Below are 21555 nucleotides of genomic sequence, written 5' to 3' on the forward strand. Positions count from 1 at the left end.
GGTGGGACAGGAGGGGACAACAAGACTACAAAACTGCTAAAAAATATGAGATCAAAACAGATTAAAAGCAATTTCCAAGCTCAAAAAAATAGCCCACTTTCATTATCTGAGGACATTTAATTTTCCACTTACTCGTCTGCGCTTGTGTGCGCCCGTGATGCCGTATGTATATTCATGAGTGTGTGTGCCAAGGAATAAATTGTGTTTCAAATAGAACAAAGACTGCAAAGCCCAGATCAAAACAGGCAGATCTGATTTGCTTATATAAGCGAAAGACACCTTCAGTGCCGGAACATACATTTCAGGATAAAAGCATTAAATAAAATCATGCAGATTTTCATGACAAAAGACATCCAGCTGGACCTCTGAAGGGGACACATTATCCTGATAATAGTGATGGACCTTGTACCTTGTAGGAGCCTGTACCTCACAACTGAATCCTGTTCAGACATCCTTTAATCTTTATTCATTTTGGTCCATCTTGATTTATTCCATGCTTCCTGCTGCTGTTTTTTTGTGCAGTGGAAAAACCCTATTAATTATTACCCTTATACATGGAACCAATTGCTATGTACTGAATAGGCATTTATTCCAGGAACAGTTTACCCATAATCAATACTAATCAAGAGAAAAAAATCAACTGGAAACTACATGATTGTACAGCCTGCATTACATTGATTGTAAATATAACCTACTTGACCACATCATTGAATTTAAAGCCTCCTCTTGAACTTAATGAGCTTGCAATTTCCATATTTGTTATTCTTTTTTGAGCTTGATCCTCACTGACCTTTAAATGTCAAGTAATTGAAGATTAAGAGGTAATTTATCATTAATCAGCCAACTGCTGATGGGTACCATCTTTAGGCAAATCAAAAGGGCAAAACAGGAGTAACACACTCAAAGCATAAAGCATATAGCATTGTGGAATATACTCTGAAACTGCCAGCTGCTGCACTAAATGGTTTAGAAAAACAAAGGAAAAGTGGCAAAGGTAAAATATATTTACATGTAAATCTGTCTTTCTGGAACTCCCTCCTGATAACGAAGTGCATTGTACAGTATTTACAAGAAATGTGTGGGCGACACCTAATGGACGAGACAGGAATTACACTCACACTCAAGAATGGTGGATCACATTGATCTCTCTCACAAAACAGGAGAAGGTAAAGCAATTCTAGTTTGTGGCATTACTTTGTTGTATAGTGTGTGAAGCTCTGATAACAAGACAATATATTCACACTGTATAAAAGAGCATTAGTCTAAAATGAATGTTTTTTGGCTGGGTTGTGGTGGAGAATGTCATGAAATTGATGACAAACTACAAACTATTCAAACTGGTTTATTACCTTAGGTTATGTGATGACCTAATGTTGAATAAGAGTACAAATTGTGGTTTAATTGTTCAAAAGAAAAACATGTCGCAAAACTATTAACTTAGATATGTACTATGGGAACTTATCAAAAGTTCTCTGTAAAATTCATAATTCATCAAGAGGTAAAACATATGTACGCCAGAGCTGGAAGTTCTTTACTGTCTCAGCATCATATACATGATATACTACATGCTGGTGGACAGAATATAACTTTTCATACGACAGGATATCATCAAAACACTACAGAAATACTGTGCATAGCCATAGAGAAACAGATGATAAATAATGGAAGAAAAAGACATAGAGTTAGCTGAAAGTGAACTCATCTCTTTCCCTGCTGCATCAAATCCATTATCCTTGTGGCGGGATGCAACAGAAGACCAACAAACTATACATGTACTTTACATATCACAGAGTGAACACATACATCCAAGCAGCTGTCACTGCTGTGAGGGACACTGAGTCTGATCAGGGTCCGGACACTCTGCCTCTACAGGCAGGTGGCTGGTTGGGATGCCTACTGGAGGACGGACTTTTCTTATTGGGCTGAAACTACGTGGAGACGACCCGGGGGAGTGAGCAGGTGAACGGACGGGGCGTAGGGGAGGACCTGGAAAGGTTTGTGGGAGAGGCTGTGCCAGTGGAGAGGGGCTGCGGGGGTATCTGCGTGGGGTAGACCAGATGGGCCGCTCAGTCCTGTTGGAGGAGTGGGGAAGGACTGGAGCATAGGTGGCAGGGATACTTATTTCTGATTGGCTGACAGCATTGTTAGAACATTCTTCCAAACGCTCCAGAGTCTCCTGAAACAAGATGGAGATGCACATGTTGAAATCACCAGCAGCTGTTGTGTTTAATGAAAAAAAAAAAAAAAAAAGCAATGATAGCAGCATCTCTGTCGTCCCAGAGGATGAATCTAAAGACCTTGGTGGTCCCCTGACTTTACCTCCAGCACCCCAGCAGGCTGTCAATTTTGGCTTTTAGAGAAATATTTTGAAAACTATTGGATGGAGTGACCTAAAGTGTGTGCAGACATTCATGAATCTTTCTGACTATGATGAGCAGTGCAAATTCACGCTTCACAAGAGCAAGTGGTGAGTATATTTCAAGTACTGTATGTAAGTACAAATTCAAGGCAGTGAACTTTTACTTGAGTATTTCAACAGCTTTGATGATCATTTTACTTTTCATTTAATGCCATCAATAGTCCGAATATGATTTTTTTATGATTAATATAGGCTACAAATAAAACTAATGACATCCCCATCAGCCATCATGGCATACTAACATGTTAAACTTACATGGTGAACATGAGAAAGATATGCATGCTATGTCAGTGGCTCACATAGATGCCAAATGGAAATTTAGAAAATAAAAGAGTGACTTACATCTTCATTGAGAACATAAAGAGGCATGGGACTCCTTCGACCAAGGGTAGTTGGTTTGGGAACAACATCAACTGCAGAAGATATATCATATAGTTAATACTTAACTTTGTTATGTGTGAAATTATCCTTGAGCTCTGCTTGACATGTTTTAAAGGTTAATTACAATATGATAAAAATGTAAAGGTGTTGTTCAAATTTAAAGACAAATAGCTGCAACTTCTGCTCACCATCATGGCCATTGTCACTCTGCTCCACATAGATGGGAGCTCTTTGGGGGACGGGTCGATGCTTCTGTCTGCAGCAAGAGAAAAAAACAGCTTAAAGCACATGCAGACATGCAGCGAAATGGTAGTTCGTACAAGCGACGGGTCACTGTGTTTAGTACTTTTTCACCAAATGTTCAGAGTATGGAGACACTTTTCAGCTACTTGAGATTCAAGTCACATGTTGGAGGCCAATATAAAAGCCAATGAGAGAGAGAGAGAGAGAGAGAGAGGGAGAGAGAAGAAGAAAGAGAAGGAGGGCGAGAGGAGAGGGAAACAGGAAGAAAGGGTAACTCTCACTTGGACGGTTTCCAACAGGCACACACAGTCACCAGGGTGATTAGGAGGAATATGCCACCGGTGGACAGGATGATATATAGCGAGCTCCGTCCTGAACCAGAGTGATACAGAGAGGTAGATGAGAACACAAAGAGAGGAAGAAAGACGGAAAGATGGAGAAGTTTGTGTCAACAACAGCAGGACAACTGCTCTCACATAACATCAAAGCTTGACCTGCTCTACAAATATATTGCACCCAATGAAAAAGTAGAAGATTTGATGAAGGTGCGTCTTCAAGGAAAAATATTTCTCACTTCTTTTTATTTTCAGACTGTGAGCTTATAATGAAACATTGACAGGATATGGAGGATGCAGAACACATGATTTTTTTTCACACTGCTTGCCAAGTCTTTTGAGTGCGCTGGCATGAATGAGTTGCAGTGAAGTAGCACATTAGGGCAGTCACTTTGAGACTTTGTGCCGTGCCGCTATGTATGCAGAGGGAATGGGGAGCAGTTTTAGGGCCTGTAGCTGTCTCCTCATGCAGCACATCACAGTACTGAAATAATGAAGTCAGGATTACTGAGCTCCACTGAGGCAAAGCGTCCTCCCCACCTGCCGTCTTTTTCTGCTCCGTCCTCATAAATAACTGTCCATTCATTGGATTAGACGGCCTCTCCCTCTCCCTCAGCCTGACATGTGGCTCTATACTGGCGCCCAGTAACAGCCGCTCTGGGCCAACTCTGCTGCACTCAGCCTGGATTCGCACTTGTTGTAAACAGCATTGTTAGAGAAGCAGGCATGCTTGTGTATGGGTCAGCATGTGATGATAATTGCTTCTGCGAGCTACTGAAAATGGATGGTTGTTGAACAATGAGCTGAAATATGTACAAGTAGATGCTTAGAGTAGTGGGCAAAGTATTCAAATCCTTTACTTGGAACATACTGTGAACATACTCCACCACAAGTCCCACATTCACAACCTTACTTAACTAAAGCTATGCAAGTATGGTAAACAAAATGTACTTACAGTGTCAAAAGTAAAAATACTTTTATCTACTATACTGTTGGTTAGTTTAATCTACAGCAATGCATCATATTCTATAAGATCATCATGGTTGCAGTGTCGCTGTCCTGTGAGGACCATGCATCTCTAAAAACTAAACTTTTCAGGAGAAAAACAGCCTGTTGTCAGCTTTGTGACAACCCATAACCCATGAAGGAACAATTCATCCTTAAGTTTATCGCATTCACATTCAAAATCAACATATTTTGAGATACAAGGTTTTCACTGGACAGTGACAAGAGTTGAAAATTGTAATCTGGGAACTGAGTAGTAACTAAAGCTGTAATGAAGCAAAGAGTACAATATTTACCTGTACAGCACCATAGAAGTTTAAAGTTGCATAAAATAGAAATAGTCAAGCACAAGTACCTTGAATTTTTGCTGAAGTGCAGTACTTATTTAATTCTTTTTATTTCATGCTACCTTAAACAGCAGATTTCAGCAGGAAATATTGTACTTTTTACTGAACTTTATTTATCCAACAGCTGCAGTTTCTACTTCACAGGTTAAGACTTATAACGTCATTCCACCAGTGCCACAAACTGCACCACCATCTCTTCATCCTTAATGTAAACTTGTATGACTTGAGATCCTACCGGTGTAACATGCCACCTACTGTAGACTGTGAGCTTGACAGGGATGCTCTTCATGCTGCTGATGGCGTTCTCCACTGTGCAGGCGTATATGTCATCATCTGACATCAGAACGCGTGAGATGGTCAGGACCTTTTGGTCATGTGAGAGCAGCAGGCGTGAGTCATTGGTCAGCACCTTGCCTCCTTTCAGCCAGCCGTAGATGGGCTTTGTGCCGTTATCGTGAGAGCAGTGGAGGTTGAAGTGTTCGCTGTACTCCAGGACAGACGAGGCCATCATCTGGATGTAAGGTTTGGACACAGGAACTGAGGGGGATGACAGGACAAATACACAGGGGGATATGAGAGGCTGGTTGACCTCCGGTTATATAAGAAGATCACTGTGAATCAGTCTGTATCGTGTTCTGAAAAACTAAACTCCAGCATTACAATTACACTCTCTTGGGTGAGATCATGTATTTTCAACTTGTATTGATTTTCTTTTAGCTCTTAACTCCTCTTCAACGTCCTCCTCTGATGTTTTGATGCTCAGATGTTTTGAAATACAAGAGACGCCAGCTCCTTAAAAGGAGAATGATTCCTCATACCATCCACAGTGAGCTCAATGTAGTGCTCTCCAGTGAAGGTGTCATCAGTGATGGAGATCTCCACTTCGTACGCCCCTGCGTCTGACAGCTGCAGGTTGTGAAGCAGCAGAGACCCATTCTCAAACACCAGGATGCGGTTGCGGTACTCCGGCCTCAGGGTCCCTATGATGTCTATTCCTATGGACTGCACGACAGTGATGGGTTTCTCTCTGTCCCTCTTTATCTGCCACTTGATTACGGGCTTGTCGGCGCTGCTGCTGGAGTAGCTGACGGACAAGAGGGCCTCTTTGCCCACCGTGCCCCTCACCACCTGGGTTTGGCTGGTCACATTCACCCCTGACACCTCACCTGGAGGAAAGGCAAAGAGACAGTGGTGAGGTCTTGAACTGAATAGCAGACAGAGAGGGAAATAAGGACAGTACGGGGCTGTTCAAGGACAGAGAATAAACACTTTGCAGCCTCTGATGTTCCGCCAGTGGGCAGAGATGAGAGGAATCAACTATTCACACAGAATAAAGGATGTGTGCAGAAACACACTAATTATTGCTACACTAATTACTAACATTACTACAAGAACAAACACGGAGGACATGGATACAGTGGCCCTATGCAACAAAGTGCATTTACACAGAAACAGTGTAAATACAATATTACGGTTCATTTTATTTGAATATTCCTGTTTGTCAGACTTAATAGTTTCCACCCCTGCTGCATTATGCATTAAGATTATTAAGATTAAGATTGTAACATTGTAATATTGTTTCTCCATTTATTTAGTCTCTGTAGTCACTTGTTCATTTGTGGCATTGGTTTTACCTGTAAAACATACTGTTCAGTAAGCCCAAACATTTGTAATGTTTCATTGTTGATCGGTGATTTACATCACTGAGTGGGACACTGACAGGATCACCACACTCACAATGCAATGCTAAGATAAAAGATAAAAGAGGGCCTAAAAAAGCCAAACATGGAAAAAGAAGACTTTGCAAACTGAGGTCCAATGCAGGCATGTGTAATATTTGAACCTGATTTAAAATAAATTCAACCCAAGTGTGCAAAGGCTGCCTTTGTCCACACTTTACTGGTAATAGAAAAAGAAACATTTTTCCATTATGTCTACACTGTTTCTCTAAAACAGTTTATAACCAATAAAACCCGCTGACTTTGAATCATTTAGATTGTGTGAATGTGATTATTCACAAGCCTGTTGAATGACACAATCGGTTTCACAGGTAAAGATATTATTATATGCTCATATACTGTAAAAACAAACGAAAACACTCATTTTGGATACAAGCAATAACACATTTCTATAATTCAGACTCCTTTTTATTTTAACAAGCTCAAGTTCAATATATTTTTCTTAGTTTAACATCATTTGTCAGCTTACTGTATGACACACATGCAAACACTCTTACGATCACATCTTGATCAGTAATCTGTTTCTCAGAACCTCCCCCTGCACTTCCCCATGACCCCTCATAGTGAACAAGCAATGCACTAATTTTGATTTGTGTTCCTCAATTATCCTCCACCCCCCACAGGGCTAGAGGGATAAGGTATTACAGTTTGAGCCACATTTCAGCCTTTATGGAGCAGCCCTGTCTTGGAAACCAAACACAGCAAAGCTATTATGTTCACAGCGGAGGCTCCTATAACTCAGCTGTAGCTGGACACATGGAGGTCCAAACACTGGCCCAGTGCCTGTGAGGGACATCCTACTGTTAGGCCTCAGTGATAGAAAGATCAGCCTAGAAGAGAGGGAGGAGAGAGGGAGGAGAGAGGGAGTCTGCACTGCTCGCTATTCTTCGCAGCGAGCCAGTTAGCAGGGCATCGCCTCATTGCCGTGGTAACCATTTGGTGTGCCTGACAGGGGTTGCCAGGGCGATAAGACAAAGGGCACGATTGTTGGAGCTAGTTTCCTCCCTCGAAAAAGAGTGAGTGAGAGTGAGAGAGGGAGAGAAAGAGAGCGGGAGAGAGAAACTCTTTGTCACTGGTGAAGCTGGAGATTGACACAGGATCCAGTGATTCCACCAAAAACTGGCCGGGCTGGGTAAACTGGGCCCATGGTACGGCCGTGAAATTAAATCATGCATTTTTAAACCAAAGTCACCACTTGCTAAACTTCTGACATCGCTTTACCCCTCAGATGAAATCATCTGAAGCTTCCCACATTAAAAGCGGGCCTTGCCCTATTCAGCAGCTCCCCACAAAGCTTGATATCATCACACTTAACCTACACAGCTCCTTCTCACACACCTACAATGGCCACTCCAGGCTCCTTTCAGCCGACGATGGGGGCCCAATATCGAGCGCCACCCATGAACGAATCCATTGTGCCGCCAGTCCGTGTAACACAAGGACAAGAAAAAACATCTGCGACTAACTTAAGCTGGATTAACTTCAAGAAGAATAAGAGTTTCGATCTGTTTTGTAAGTGACAGAATTAATATGAACAAAGACATAAAGCAAAGGGTGCGAGACAGTGTACAAAGATGTTAATTGAAATGATTACTGATAATGGGCCCGAACAGGTTTCTCTTTTGCTTCTTAATAAACTGCCACAAATTCACAATTGAACCAAAATCCACTTGTTTTGTCGTCATCTGGAAGACAGCACAGCCTCAGAGGGAATCCTTACCTGTGAAGAGGAGGAGGAGGAGGAGGCCAAAGAGCGTCAGTTGTGGAGGAATGTCAGTAAAAGTGTTGCCTGTAGAGGAGGTCTTCCTCTCCACCTTCATCTTGTGTCCTGGGCAGAGTCTTTCTCCCACTTAGTGAGCATGGTTTATCCACCCCGGGCACGTCTCCGCAGCTCAACACTCTTTCCACTGCCTGCCTGCCTGCAACACTGGCCTCTGCCTGGTCACACTGAGCCCCACTCTCCTCACAGCACCCCAGTCACTGCCAACAACAGCCAACTGTGTGTGTGTGTGTGTGTATGTGTGTGTGTGTGAGAGAGAGACAGAGACATAGTGTAGATGAGCTCCTGTCCTCCACTCCACATTGCCCTTTCAGAAAGGCGCTCAAAGAAAATAGTGTTTGCTTTTTTAGGCGGGCGTTTGTCTTAAAGTCTCTGTTATTTTTCAAAGTTTTCGGTCTTTTTTTTTTCTTTTCTTTTCTTTTGGCATGCTAAGTAAACCATTAAAAAGCCGAATTCAATATTGAGTCGAGCTGCAAGAATCCCTACTGGGAAGAATCACTGCACTTCAGCCAAAACAGCGGCACTAAGAGCAGCCCACTTAAAGCCCTGAAATGTCTGAGTCTGAAAAACAACTCACCCCCCCCCACACACACTTTGGCCCACATTTCCCACATTGTGCAAACTCCTCTCTGGACTGGAGCCTCACAATAAACCCGCGATTTGTCACTGGGCAACCAACCCTACGGCTGATACAAACACATAATTTTGCAGCGAGCTGCTGCAGTTCAGTGGCTGTCAGGTGTCAGGTGCTATACTACCTGAGAATTACATGCTAATATGTGCAACAAATAAAGGAAACAAACAGAAAAGAAAGTTTTTGTACCTGCTTTGTCCTCTAGGTGGCGTAAAAGCTACATTAAGACAGTGAGCTGATGGAGAAATGGAGGCAAACCTGCCATTAACAGTGCTCTCCATGCACTGACATTGAAGTTGTGGCTTTTTAACTAAACTTTGCTCATACCCGCCATGCATGTGAAAAACTAAAAATTAGTGCAACACGTGGGTCACAAGATGTAAGTAAAAGATCTTTCTCCCGGCTGCCAGTGTACCGTGGTGTTCGAACTTTCTCTAAAGCTGCACTGCCACTTTCATTATATCAGATGTAATGTGTAAAATCCCCACGAGCTACATCAGTCGTTTTCTATTAGAGATTAGGGCATTATCTTGTATGCACCGATGACTCAGTTGCATTATAAGTCATCTCTCCCACTTTGAGAAAACAGTCTTTGTTTAGAGTTTTTTTTTAAGAGCATTTTGTTTGACAACAAAGCGAGGTTTTATGCAGAGGAGGAGGCACGGTTGATAGAAAGCCGCAGGAACGTGGGAACATCTGCTGTTCACCAGCACTCTCCCGGGCCTCAGACTCCTGTGTGGTGGGCCATCAAAGCCGAACTCTCCCCTCCACCTCTGCCCTCGGTAAAAGCAGCACCTCCCTCTTCCTCTCATCTTCAAACACACTCTTAAATCACGGGGGACTATTTCCAGTCAATAGAGGAAGAGAGAGGGAGCGCAGACATGGCCTGAGTCTCAGTCAGTTTGGGTGACTGTGCTGACAGAAACCATTTAGTCCACAACACTGATGTCATCATGTGTGACTCATATACAGACAGATGTGGCAAAATGTACCTATACAATCGCACCTTTTGGATTTCTTTATCTTGCAGTGACACCGTCTTCTACCAGCTGTTGTTTATGCAGCTGTGGCACTAAAATCCTCTCATTTATATCCCCTCATTACCACCACATCGTGTAACCTACTTCATATTAAAGACACTGCATCTCCTAAGATGGCGAAGACAGTGGCATAACCACTGGAAAGAAGATAATTGCGCCCCCTGCTGTTAGTCCTGGCGTTTTCATCTTTAATTATCACCCAGGAGACCACTTTTTTTTTCTCACTGACAAGCTGTCTGAGAAAGAGAACAAACCAACCAAGCAGATCTTTCATATGATCTACTCCCAAAATAGCCAACATTCAGCTTATCAAGTTGTTAAAGGGACAGAACTATTATTCTCTGCATCACCGTGGTTTAAGGCTGCAGACTCGCTCATTTGACCCTCATGAGAATCTATGAAGACCCCAACTATTTTCAGGCTCTCTCGCTGTTTTTTTTTTTTTTTTATTTTTTTAAATATGTCTTTTCCCTCACTCTCAGAATTCAATCTACAGCACCAAGTGGGTGTTGTGCTATGTTTGGAGGTGTGCAGATTATTGATTGTTCACCCACAGTCATTAAAGAGACAGGCGAACATGGCCATGGTACCTCTGGGACTGAGTAGGAGAAAAGAGAATAGGTCCATATAAAACCCATAGAGGATATTTATGAGAGTGCGGCGGAGGAGGAACGTCAGCCTGAGAAGGAAGTGCTTTGCACTCTGGCTTTGCAAAAACCACTGACAGCAAAACTCACACTGGTTGTCTCTACAGCTGGTGACACAGCCAGCAACCCGTGTGTGTGTTTGTGTGTCTCTGTGTGTGCGCATCACAGTGAGAATGAGTGACTTGAGTGGGATCTGCATACTAAAGTATGGGTTGTGTTTTTCCTGTGTGAGAATGCATGTGCAGTTTGAATTTGTGCAGAGTGCTGTATGGCTCAGATGTGTGTAGGTGGGCTGAGTGGGAGCACTGGGAGACTGAAGATGCTCTAGCCTGTTTCTCATAAAGCGAGCAAGACTGCCTGGGCAAATGAAGTAAAAATTGCATTGTTCTTTTGTGATTTAAACTGCCTTATTGCAATAAAGGTAGGCCGTGTATTGCAAAATATCTGACAGGTACACGTGTCACTCGGTGTTGGAAACAATTTATAGTTTACGGCTCAGCAGCTTCATACAGTGTAATTATTTCCATTGACTTATTTAATAGAGGTATTATTCGTAAAAACTCAACTGATTCATCTAGTGTAACTGGTAGTTAGTACATATGAGGAATGCACAGTTTTCCGTGATGAATTATTCATGAGATTCCTTGTGCGAGAGAGCCACGCGGGAGACAAAACATTGCTGCAGCTTCATGAAAATGGCTCTTTCCAATTAGCAGCCCTGCTTATGTTGCACTGACAAAAGAAAAATGAGCAGCCTCGGCTGCTGTCATGAAGAGGCTCAACTTTAGCACACAGTTGAGGAATAGGTGACAGATGCTTGAACTTCAATTAATGACGTTTAACACAGACATTTCACCGTATATTTAAGGTGGATTTATTAGTGTAATGCCATGACTCTACAGCAAAGTTCAGCAGTGTACTATTCAGTTAGTTTTAAAGCATGAAAGCTCTGCAAACGCTGACAATGTAATTTCACACACCTGGTTTAACAAGTCAAACCCACCAACACAACAACAGAGCATATTGAGCCAGTGTCTCATAAGGTAAAGATGTACCAAATGCAACTGTGAAAAAGGTGTAATTACTGCATGCTTTCTGTTCTGGAAGATCAGATTTATAGAAAATCCTTGAAAAGGTGGAAAGAGAACTTACTTATAATGTGATCGGAAACAGAATCAAGGCAATTGCGATCTGAAGTAAGTAACTTATAAATAGAACATACATAGCTACCCCTCTTTTGATGTTTTTGACATTTTAATCATTTTTGTAAGCAAGTCAAATAGATCAATAATAGTCAAGATACAAGCACACCAGGAAACAATGCAAAATAAATTATTCAAGCCACTAACTATGCAAAGCATAATGTTGATGCGTACAAGGATTTATACACAGATGGTATGAACTGATCCATCCAAAATAAGCCCTGTTTAGCATTTAGAGGACATTCATTTTCACATTCACAGATCATCATCTAAAAACTAGCACACTACCAGAAGTTTCACAAGTACATGCAGTGAGTTGCAAATTCTGGGTCAAAGACATCCGTACTGCTGGAGAAAGCAGAGAAGGAGTGTTAAAGTTCACAAAATTCACATAACACACCCTCAAAATTGTCATTTTCTACTGCTAATTTGTGTCGAAAAAAGAAAATGACTCCTGTGGTAAAAAGGTGTGCCTGAAAGCCAGCCCAGCCGGCTTATGCCAGCCATCTCTCTCGCTACCTTGCTTCCCCCTCTTTCTCTTCATCCAGGTCAGGACAGGGGTGTCACTGCTCTGGCACAGATGTGTCGTCTTTCTCTACTGCCCCCGATCCTCCTGTCTCTAAAAACAGAAATAGGCAAGGCGTGGTTCAGCACTGCGGAGCCTGGAAAGAACAGTTTCTGTATACTCTGCTGTCGTCAAGGTGCATGGCCACAAACTGTAAGCTTCCTTGTGGGTGGATCTATTATAGAAATACATACGAAGACTTATTGAGTTGCAACTTGTTTTCGTAAGAAAGGGAACTTTCCATGATGCAAACTGTAGAATTTACTTTCTAAGTTTTAGAGTACTTTGCAGCGCTGAGAACTTGGCTGACACAACTGATGAGCTCAAAAACCCAATTCTGTTGTGGAAAGGGGGTCTCCCCCAATGGGAGGTGTTTGCAATGCTCTGTTCCAGTCCGACAGGTCCATTAATTCTGCTTGGCCCTCTGAAGCATATACTGTACCTAATGCACCTGGAGCTATAAATACATCTCCTACATAAGGAGGCAAGGCAGCCAGCAACTGGGTTAGGGAGAGTCATTGACGAGGATCCCTTGTGTCAGCCGCGTCCTCGAAGAAAACGCTGCCTCGTCTTACAAGAAAAGGCGAAAATTTGAGGGCTGAAATTTAAAGATTTACTTCTCAGAAGAATCTGCTTAACCTGTGTGGATATCTGATGTATTTATGTGGAGTTACATTTTAAACATCGAACATTTTCTGTGATTTTGAACCGTGAGGACTTTGTTTTTTTTAAGCATTGTCCTTTTCAGAGATGTATGATTTTAGTTTGTATACGTATAAAATCAAATCTTTGCTTGAGAGTAAATAACAGACACCATCAGGAGCGCAAAAAACGCTTTTTTTTTTGACAAATAACAATTTCCTTGCCTACAGCTGTATAAAATAAAAATAGGAAAACACAGTGGGACTGTAACTTGACATTTTCCAGGTAAACTGAAGTCTGACAAATGTCTTCTCTCCTCAGCGACAACAGCACATCTACGAGCGGATTCATTTATAACCCCTATGAAGGAAAAATAACTGAAAGAATCAATCATCTGTTGCTGGAGACCCTATGGGGTAATTAAATGAGTCATTCAGTTATGTATTGCATTAATCACACTAGGGATAACCCATAAGGGGCTCTAATAGGTGTATTTAATTATGTAGCAGGAATTTGTGGCTTTTAAATGGTTTCTTTTAATAGTGTGTAACATGGTAAATCAGCATTAAGCTCAAGTGTTTGGCTCTGAGAAAAGGTTAAACTCACAAAATGTTCCCTCTAAAACCTTAAAATGGGACACCTCTAAAACCAAGGCTAATGCTCAATCAGCATGCACAACACCCTTAACAAATCAAACTGTGACAACTTGTTTAATTGTAGTTTATAGTCTTACACTCCTCTGGTTTGCTCGTCTATTTTAAATACTTACCTCTCTGCTTACTTCCTGTAGTAACTTCCTGTCTTTGTGTTTTCTCCCATGTTTGTGATTGGAGATTAGTTTCACCTGTCCCTCGTTAGCTTTCTCTGCCTGGCCTGCTTAAGTCTGCTTTTCCCTCACTCCTTGCCAGCTCGTCTTTGTACCTTGCTGTCTCGTGTTCCAGCCTTTTCCTTGCGTCTTTGCTCCTAGTGATTTTCTTAGTGTTTATTCTCCAATGATGTTGATTTTTGCTGTGTTTCCTTCGACTTTTCCTGCTTTATTGGACTTTGATTCTTGCCTGCTCCCTGTTGGTCTGCTTTACCTGGTTTAGACCCTTGCCTGCCTAACCATTCCTAAAAGCCTTTTCTATGTTTCTCACAAGACACACAAGACTCTGTGTAAGGTCAGATAAGATGCCTTTGCTCTCCATCACTTACCTCTTGTTACGTGCTGTAGTTACAGCTTCTGATGGGAGCCTCTGCTATGATCCTTACAGTCACTAGCCATAATGCCCTCTTTAACGGCATTATGTGACCTAGTCTTATCCCATGGATCTACACCACTGACCTGTGTCCCCCTGGCTGCCGTTGAGCACATCCCCAGTGCTGCTCACCTCCTCCCCTTCTGCTTTGTCCTCCGGCTTCATCTTCTTACGGGTCATGTGGCCTCGGAAGCCAGCCTGGATCTTGGCAGCAGCCCTGTTGGCCTCGGGGTCATCCAGGGGGATGTCCATGATGTCCTCCTCCTCCTGGGGTCGGCTGCAATCCTCCTGCTGAGAGGACCAAAAAGTAGTAGTTTATCATGGAAGGGTAGCATATTATGTGGTCATGCCAGGATGTTCTTTTTTCCCCTGGAACATCGGTGGAGAATCTAAGTCTCAACAAATTGCGACAGCATATTTTGCAACAGCACACAACACCATCTTTCAGACAGCGAGGGATGTGTGCTTGTTGCCAAGTGGCTCACCCTTATTACATGACATCAATGAGGCTCTCAAGAGGTCAATAACCTACATTGCCTTTTTCTCTCTGCTTCTCTTGTCATACACTGTATAATACACTGCTGTCAAACACATGTCTGAGTCAGCCTAATTTGCAATGATTATCATCTGCTGTGTGTTAAACATGGAAAGGGTTTTTTTTTTTTAAAGCCATAAAACTGGTTATTTAACAAATGATTGGATGAATTCCCCAACAGAGCTGAGATTATAAGATCACTGTTCATTAAACAAAATAAAGCTGCTAATAAACAAGGTTGGTGTAAAGAGGCTGCATCATATCCGATAATATCATAACTAATCCTGCTCATTTCGAATAAACTGGAGGCATCGTTAAAAAGTGTCAGGCTTAACATTTCTTTCAAGGAAAAAAATAAGTTCATGCTCTGCAACCAGGACAGAAACGGATGACCCAGCGAAAAATGCTGCTGTAGTCGACACCAGCAGCTCATTCAGTGACTGCAAGTACAGCATCCACTGTCCCAAAGGAAACAGGATGTAGGCAGAGGAGAAATTCTGGCTTGTCATAAAGTGTCAGTGGAATAGCGCCAAGGCTGTCGAGGAGTTATGTAAACACCAATCCAAATTCTGTGGCGAACACATATCGGCTACGCCCCGTGCTTTGCTTATGGATAACAGATTGACATTTCATACAAAGGCAGCCCACAGAATGAGCCCACTGTCATCCCACTACCTTGGTGAAGCAGTGCATCATGTCTCCAGTGAAACCCCTCCAGTGTAGGAGTGTGACCACCCACCTGTTCAGCCATGCATTCATTAGCCCCTCTGTCTGACTGCTCACTGAGCAGCCAGAATCCAGCTCTTTTGCAGCAGAGATGTCTGACTGATGCACTAGATTTTGCTGGCTACACACCTTCTCAGGGGTCTTATTGTTTTTAACGCGTCATGGTCCTTAGACTTAATCTGACACAAACTGATCTGAAATATTGATAGAAAACTCTTGTACTAGTATTCATGTATTATGAAAACAGCTTGAAAGCTGAGCAAAATTACTTAAGCCATATAACCCTAGGGGCTTACTGACTTTATGTGTTAAATATTCTGTGAAAAATCTACCATGTGAGGCATAATTATGGTTAATATATCTTTCTCTAGTAAAAGGACAAAAACAATAACACACAGCAGTTTGCTGTCTGAAGACAACCAAACACTATTAGTTAACAACAAACTGTTACCCAATTAACTGTATGTGCACCTATACCTACCAAACTGTACAGCGGCTAAAAACGCCAAAAATGAATCTATTAAAAAAGTTAATCTGAAGCTTTTACTTACATTGTGACAGTCCATGTCTCACACAGAGATAGCTTCAGTCTTCAGGTGAGCTGACCTAGTATGACTTGTATGCCTTGATTTCTGTATGGACCCAGCACAGCTCTCTTTAAATGAGTCTCTGGTATAATACAGATGCCTCACTGGCTCTTACTAACAATCACTGTATGTTCAGTAACACCCGCTCACGCACAGAGAGAGAGAGAGACGTACAGTCAGAGAGAGAGGAAGAGAGAAAGAGGGAGGGAGGGAAAGAGAGACCTCCTACAAACATGACAGCATGTGTTCCATCTTTTTAGTCTCATTAAGGCTGCTGACCTACTGTGTTCACATTACTCTTACAGACCATTAACAGACCTCAACATTTGCAGAGCGAAGCCTACAGACTTAGGAAAAGTAAGTGAAACAGGCTCAATATGCAGACTATATCAGCTATTTAAAGTTTGACACAAGTCAAAATGGTGAACTGCACAGTCTGGATATAAATTAGGAAAACACAAAGTGACTACCACATGCATGAAGCACAATAAAAAATTAACAAGTTGCAGTGTTACTAAGAGATATAAATAATAAAACTCCACAAATAACAGATGACCAACACAGAAATACTATGTAAAAGCCAGATGGCCATAGAACAATTATTGCTGACTTTCAAATTCTACTAATAGCGTGAAAATAAAACAGTGAAAGCATCTTGGGCTGTTTTACACTAGGAGGTGTTATAAATTTATTAGAGGCAGAGTGAGCTTACAGCCCTCTCCATCCCTCTGATCCCAGCTGGTATGGCCGCCCACACTCCTCTGCCAGCCTCAGAGACAAGACAGAGAGGGAGAGAAACTGAAAATGTCCATTTATCTGAGTTATATCTCTGGCATTAACGGACTCCTGCTGGTTCACGAACCAGCTCTTCAAACAATATGTTGAATTAGCCTCATGCCTGATTTCACTAAGCTGACTTGCTTTATCAATCAATTCACTTTGTTGATTTGTAGGAATGATAACCAGTGTAATTAAATTTACTGTAATCAGTCAGGTCAGTCTGCTAATATTAGCCCAATCTTTAGCGTGTCTAACACAGTGTTTATTCTCCTAACATGATTAGAGTTCAGGAACATGATATTGGACATTTGTAAACAGTGAGTCAAAGGCAGGGAAATAAAACTAGACAAAGTATCTGTGATACTGCAGCTAGGTCACTGTTAGAATAGACGGCCTATATATTGGGCAGTTTTGTGGTAGCTTTGCTCCAGCTGAAAAAAATTCTGCCAGCAAACAACAGCATACGAAATAGAACTGCATGTAAAAATACAGCCAGTGCTGTTTTACTTTTTAATCAGTCAGTTAGGAGCTGCTATTAGAGGTAGATTACTAATACAGATGGTGCATAGCAACTATCAGCATCACCATCTCCTATTAATTCCATGACGACACTAAGAGGGAGCAGGATGGCGAGGGGTTACCATGGCAACATTCTTAGTACCCCTTCCTACACTCCCTCCCTGTGTGTTTGGAGCCCTGTCGGTCCAGACGAATCAGACGGGGCTAAGTGTGACAGCAGTAAAAATGTTAAAGGCCTAATTCACAAGATGGATTGTTCTGTCGGTCTTTTATGATGATAGATTTTGGAATCAAGCTTCAATCTGTGGAGGCTGTGGTGGCTCCCGAGAGGAGGGAGGATCTGGCATTAACAAAGCCACAGTATTACAGTTTCATGAGCACGCAGCAGAGCAGTCCTCAAACAGCATCTTTAACATGCCTGTGTATGAACAAAGACACAGATTAGGGAGAACTTTCAGACGGAAACTACAATTTCTGCACATTTCAGTGAGGGAGATTTTCACTGTGACCCTCTCGATGACATTCAAAGTTTACCAGAGCAGCCACCATACGTCATTCAGAAAATGAACTATTTTGGAGATATTTTCAATCACCTAGCTTTAGAGAGTCCATGGGGGAAACAATGAGGGCCACTGTTGATTGTCCTTGAAGGGTTTATTTATATAGGCTACCTGAGACAGGAATGGGAGCAAAGCAGACTGTAACCTAGCCATAGACACCTCTTTCTGAAACTGAACATTTAATCTCAGCCTGCTGACAAAAATGGAGATGTGGTGAGTTGCAACAGCCTTTATTATATTCAAATCATACAAGTTATAGCTGTAAATGTTAAACTATTGGGGGTATTTTCTCATTGCAACAATGTTGATATATAGGTATGGATGTTAATGCATATAAAGATGTGTGAAATACAATGAATCAGTCAAACTTTACCTTTTCATCACTTTCGCTTTCAGGCTCTGTGGAGTCCTTTTCAGACCCAAGTGGCCTTTCCTCTCCTTGCTGGTCAGCGGCTGGATGATCTGGACTTTGAGGTGGGCTGATGCTGCTGTTGACATCTGGAGGAAGCAAGTTTGGTTATTAGCAGATATTAATTATAGCTATTGATACCAGTAACTGTGGGGCGTAGAAATTATCCTTCTCTTTCTTGAAGAAATCCATACGCAAACAGCCAATGTACTTCAGGATCCACGTGTTCACTGAACACAAACGCTCTGTTACTCTTCGAGTGAGTCAAAAGATTGTTGCTGTGATAAAGTACAAATGTTTGATTGGGAACGATATTCTTTTAAGCAACTTCATGTGGCAGTGCAAAGGCCAAGTGGGGTGTGGTTGACATGTGGGCCTTGTATCACATGCCTCATGCTGACTTTCCATTTCCTCCTCTTCAGAGTTAACTTCCTCTTCAACCGTTTCAGGTTCATCTTGAACTTGTGTACCTGATATTTTCTGGTCTGTTACTACTGTGATAACTTCCTTTCTTCCGCTTGTTGTCAAAGCATATTGAGCCTCTTACTTTCTGCCATTTTCCTTCATCTGCTCACATGCTCAGTCAGTACTCACTACCCTGTCAGCCACGCCCACCTGCCCACTCACCTGATCACACACCTGTGATTCATTCCCAATCAGTCTAGTATTTAAGCTGTTCTTTGGTTGTATGCAAGACTCTCCAGCAATCACAACTTGATTGATCTCGGCTGCCGAACCTGCCTGCCTTTCACCAGGTCTGTCTCCTGTTCCTCGGTAAATACCACGAGTCGTGCACCGAATCGGCTGGATCTTTGATCTGTGACTGTTTGGTGATCAATAAAGTTTTATCCCTCAAAGTCCCTTCTCCGTTGAAATGATAAAACACACATTCGCAATAACAATGAAATGTTTCACAGCAGTTAATGGCATTTGCTTCATTTTACCACATTCAAAAATGCAGTTACCTTTTCCTTGCTTAAGAAGAGCTTCGAAGTACTTTGCGGCATATGCAGGGATGTCTTCTGGCTGGTCTCGTAGTATTTCTCTGACCAGGTCCTCCACGAGGCTGGCGAAACCTCGCGGGACACGCGGGTGAATGGGGGAAAAAGGCTCTGACATTTTTTAGGAAGAAGTTCTTCCTCAGTAACTTACTTTCCCCTTGAATGTGTAGCGTCGAAGCTAACACTGAACTCCATACAGGTAAGCTAACGTTAACTTTACGTTTGTAAAGTTAGTTAATTCAGTAGCTAGGCAGTCGCCACACATCACTCAAATAAAGTAAGTGTACTTTCATAAAGATGAGGAAAGTATGAAAACAAAAGTTCTTGTTACCTGAAATTACTTGCAATTTGTATCCACCTTTAGTTTTCAATGCTATACCTGGTTAGCAACTGTGTTGCTAACTTGAAAACTGTTTCTAGGCAACGGTTCTAACTACGGACACTGACAAGGCTCAAACATCATAAAACTCACAAGGACGAATAGCTTTATTGGTAACAAATTCGGGTAAATAGACATGAAAATCACAACAAAACAAAACAATGTAAGTACATATACAGTAACATGAACAAAAGAGAACGTGTTAAGCAAATATAACGAAACCAGACGTGTTTTCTTTTCTCCCTCTGCTCTCAGCAGCAACGACCTCAGTCAGGCATAAGTGATGACTGCATACTCAGAGTTGGTGCTCATCTTGCGGCTGACGTCTCTGGGCAGGGGGACATGCAGTCTGTCAGCTGAACGTGAGGACTGCAGGTGAGACCTCTGTTCATCTCCCCACCACTGCAGGAGAAGCAGAAAAAACCCCACGTAGCATGTTGGGAATAGTAAGACTGGCTCCAGACTTTTGGAGGCCCTCCCCTGGTATATCACTGATATGGTGATGAAACTGGTGACAGCCACACATTTATTCTAAGCAACCAGTTTTACTCCAAACAAGTTGTATTTAGGTTCCAGTTTATTATGTACACCTAGCTGACTTAGTACAGTCTCACATACATACAATCCCTCTGCAGCAACTCCAGCCTTCATCAAGATCATGATCATTTTTATGTAAGCTGTTTCAGAGAGGTCTGGAATCAAGTTTATGGTTATTTTGGAGAGTGGTGCTGTTGAACTGTTCACCAACAGCAGTAAACTACAAGTGATCACTGTAACACAGGCATTTCCCAGCTTTAGTCGGTAGTTATTTAGCAGTTAGTATGTTGTCTCTGAAGTTTCATCCCTCACCTCTTTTTGATCCCCCAGAGTCGAGTAACCGACCTGAGTGAGCTCTGGTGTACTGACGCCTCGGACAGTGATCATTATGTCAGCATATGGAACCTCGGTGTCACTCTCATTTTCTGGGGCAAAGAAAGTATTTATTATCAGTAACTGTCAGTCTGTGCATTGTTGACAGTGATGCTGTGTCCCTTAAAAAGAAGCATGTTGGGACTGATAGATCACCTTACCTGGCGTAGGAATCCTCAAAGTCACCCTTTCACTTTGTGCGGACAGTGGTCCTGCGTGGGGAATATGACAGGTTTGAATGGCAGGGTTGCATTTGGGGGATAAAATTCTTGTGCTTTATTTGAGATATTTTAAACCATTTACCATTCACTGGCGAGGGGACAGAGTGAGGAGGTAGTGGTGAGCTGAAATGGTAAAAGATAAAGAAATTAACTTATGAAGAAATCTGCAAATCATCAGTGTGAACACAGATTTACCCCAATAGTCATTCTTAAATTGTACTCACCCTGACCTCGACAGAGCAGGCTCCCCTGGAATGTGTGACATTATTAACACAGTGGTATAGAGGTAAAATTGCGTGCATTTTCTTATTCAGAAATTGTTTCTTTTTTACAGCAACTTTATGTTCACAGTGCTATATTTTGTAATTACCTTTACAGCTGCAGCTCTGTCTGCTCAGACACAGATAAATGGCCAATACTGCAAGCACCATGGCTACAGTGACAGTAACTGTTGCTAAAACCTTAATTCCAGTAAATTCTCCTGTTAACATGGAAACAGCAATATTAACAGCGATAGTATCTGTTTACTTGTCAGTTCCACATAGGGTTTACATAATTTTATAAAATGTGTTCATACATGATCTAAACTCTATTTGCTGAACTGCTTCAAAGTGACATCTCACCTCCACTTGAATCTTTTGGCTTAGCAGAAATAGATGCTGAGAAATGTAGAACATAGTGTACATTAATGAAAGTAATGTATACAAATAAT

General features: G+C 42.0%; 2 protein-coding genes and 1 long non-coding RNA gene across 5 annotated transcripts; all 3 read right to left on the reverse strand.

Moving 5' to 3' along the window:
- Positions 1 to 104: 104 nt before the first annotated feature.
- On the reverse strand, positions 105 to 8812 carry hepacama (hepatic and glial cell adhesion molecule a). The gene is made up of 7 exons (XM_070970277.1): positions 8190 to 8812; positions 5549 to 5896; positions 4986 to 5267; positions 3325 to 3415; positions 2989 to 3056; positions 2762 to 2832; positions 105 to 2176 (listed from the first exon to the last, which is right to left on the reverse strand). The coding sequence occupies exons 1-7, from the start codon at positions 8287 to 8289 to the stop codon at positions 1817 to 1819; spliced, it is 1320 nt and encodes a 439-aa protein (XP_070826378.1). The 5' UTR covers positions 8290 to 8812; the 3' UTR covers positions 105 to 1816.
- Positions 8813 to 11428: 2616 nt separating this feature from the next.
- nrgnb (neurogranin (protein kinase C substrate, RC3) b) lies at positions 11429 to 16219 on the reverse strand. Of its 3 annotated transcripts, none has more exons than XM_070970997.1 (3): positions 16030 to 16219; positions 14304 to 14508; positions 11429 to 12391 (listed from the first exon to the last, which is right to left on the reverse strand). In XM_070970997.1, the coding sequence occupies exons 1-3, from the start codon at positions 16042 to 16044 to the stop codon at positions 12336 to 12338; spliced, it is 276 nt and encodes a 91-aa protein (XP_070827098.1). In that variant the 5' UTR covers positions 16045 to 16219; the 3' UTR covers positions 11429 to 12335. The 3 variants fall into 3 exon arrangements, with proteins under 3 accessions (XP_070827098.1, XP_070827100.1, XP_070827099.1); XM_070970999.1 differs by having other exon boundaries at positions 14350 to 14505; positions 16030 to 16205; XM_070970998.1 differs by having other exon boundaries at positions 14304 to 14505; positions 16030 to 16205.
- Positions 16220 to 20048: 3829 nt separating this feature from the next.
- LOC139336034 (uncharacterized) lies at positions 20049 to 20866 on the reverse strand. The gene is made up of 3 exons (XR_011602454.1): positions 20784 to 20866; positions 20563 to 20675; positions 20049 to 20115 (listed from the first exon to the last, which is right to left on the reverse strand). It is a non-coding gene; the product is annotated as an uncharacterized lncRNA (long non-coding RNA).
- Between the last annotated feature and the right edge of the window lie 689 nt (positions 20867 to 21555).

The sequence above is a fragment of the Chaetodon trifascialis genome, chromosome 9 (assembly GCF_039877785.1).
Source record: "Chaetodon trifascialis isolate fChaTrf1 chromosome 9, fChaTrf1.hap1, whole genome shotgun sequence".
In the NCBI taxonomy this organism is placed as follows: domain Eukaryota; kingdom Metazoa; phylum Chordata; class Actinopteri; order Chaetodontiformes; family Chaetodontidae; genus Chaetodon; species Chaetodon trifascialis.

What these genes read in the sequence shown, in the direction of transcription:
- hepacama (XM_070970277.1), bottom strand. Translation starts at nt 8,289, where the DNA reads ATGAAGGTGGAGAGGAAGACCTCCTCTACAGGCAACACTTTTACTGAC. An exon ending in CCTCCTCCTCCTCTTCACAG is followed by an intron (nt 5,897 to 8,189) that starts GTAAGGATTCCC and finishes CCTTTCCTCCAG; the next exon opens with GTGAGGTGTCAGGGGTGAAT. An exon ending in TGTCAAGCTCACAGTCTACA is followed by an intron (nt 3,416 to 4,985) that starts GTAGGTGGCATG and finishes ACTCTGGTTCAG; the next exon opens with GACGGAGCTCGCTATATATC.
- nrgnb (XM_070970997.1), bottom strand. An exon ending in CGGCAGCCAGGGGGACACAG is followed by an intron (nt 12,392 to 14,303) that starts GTCAGTGGTGTA and finishes TTCTGTTTTTAG; the next exon opens with AGACAGGAGGATCGGGGGCA.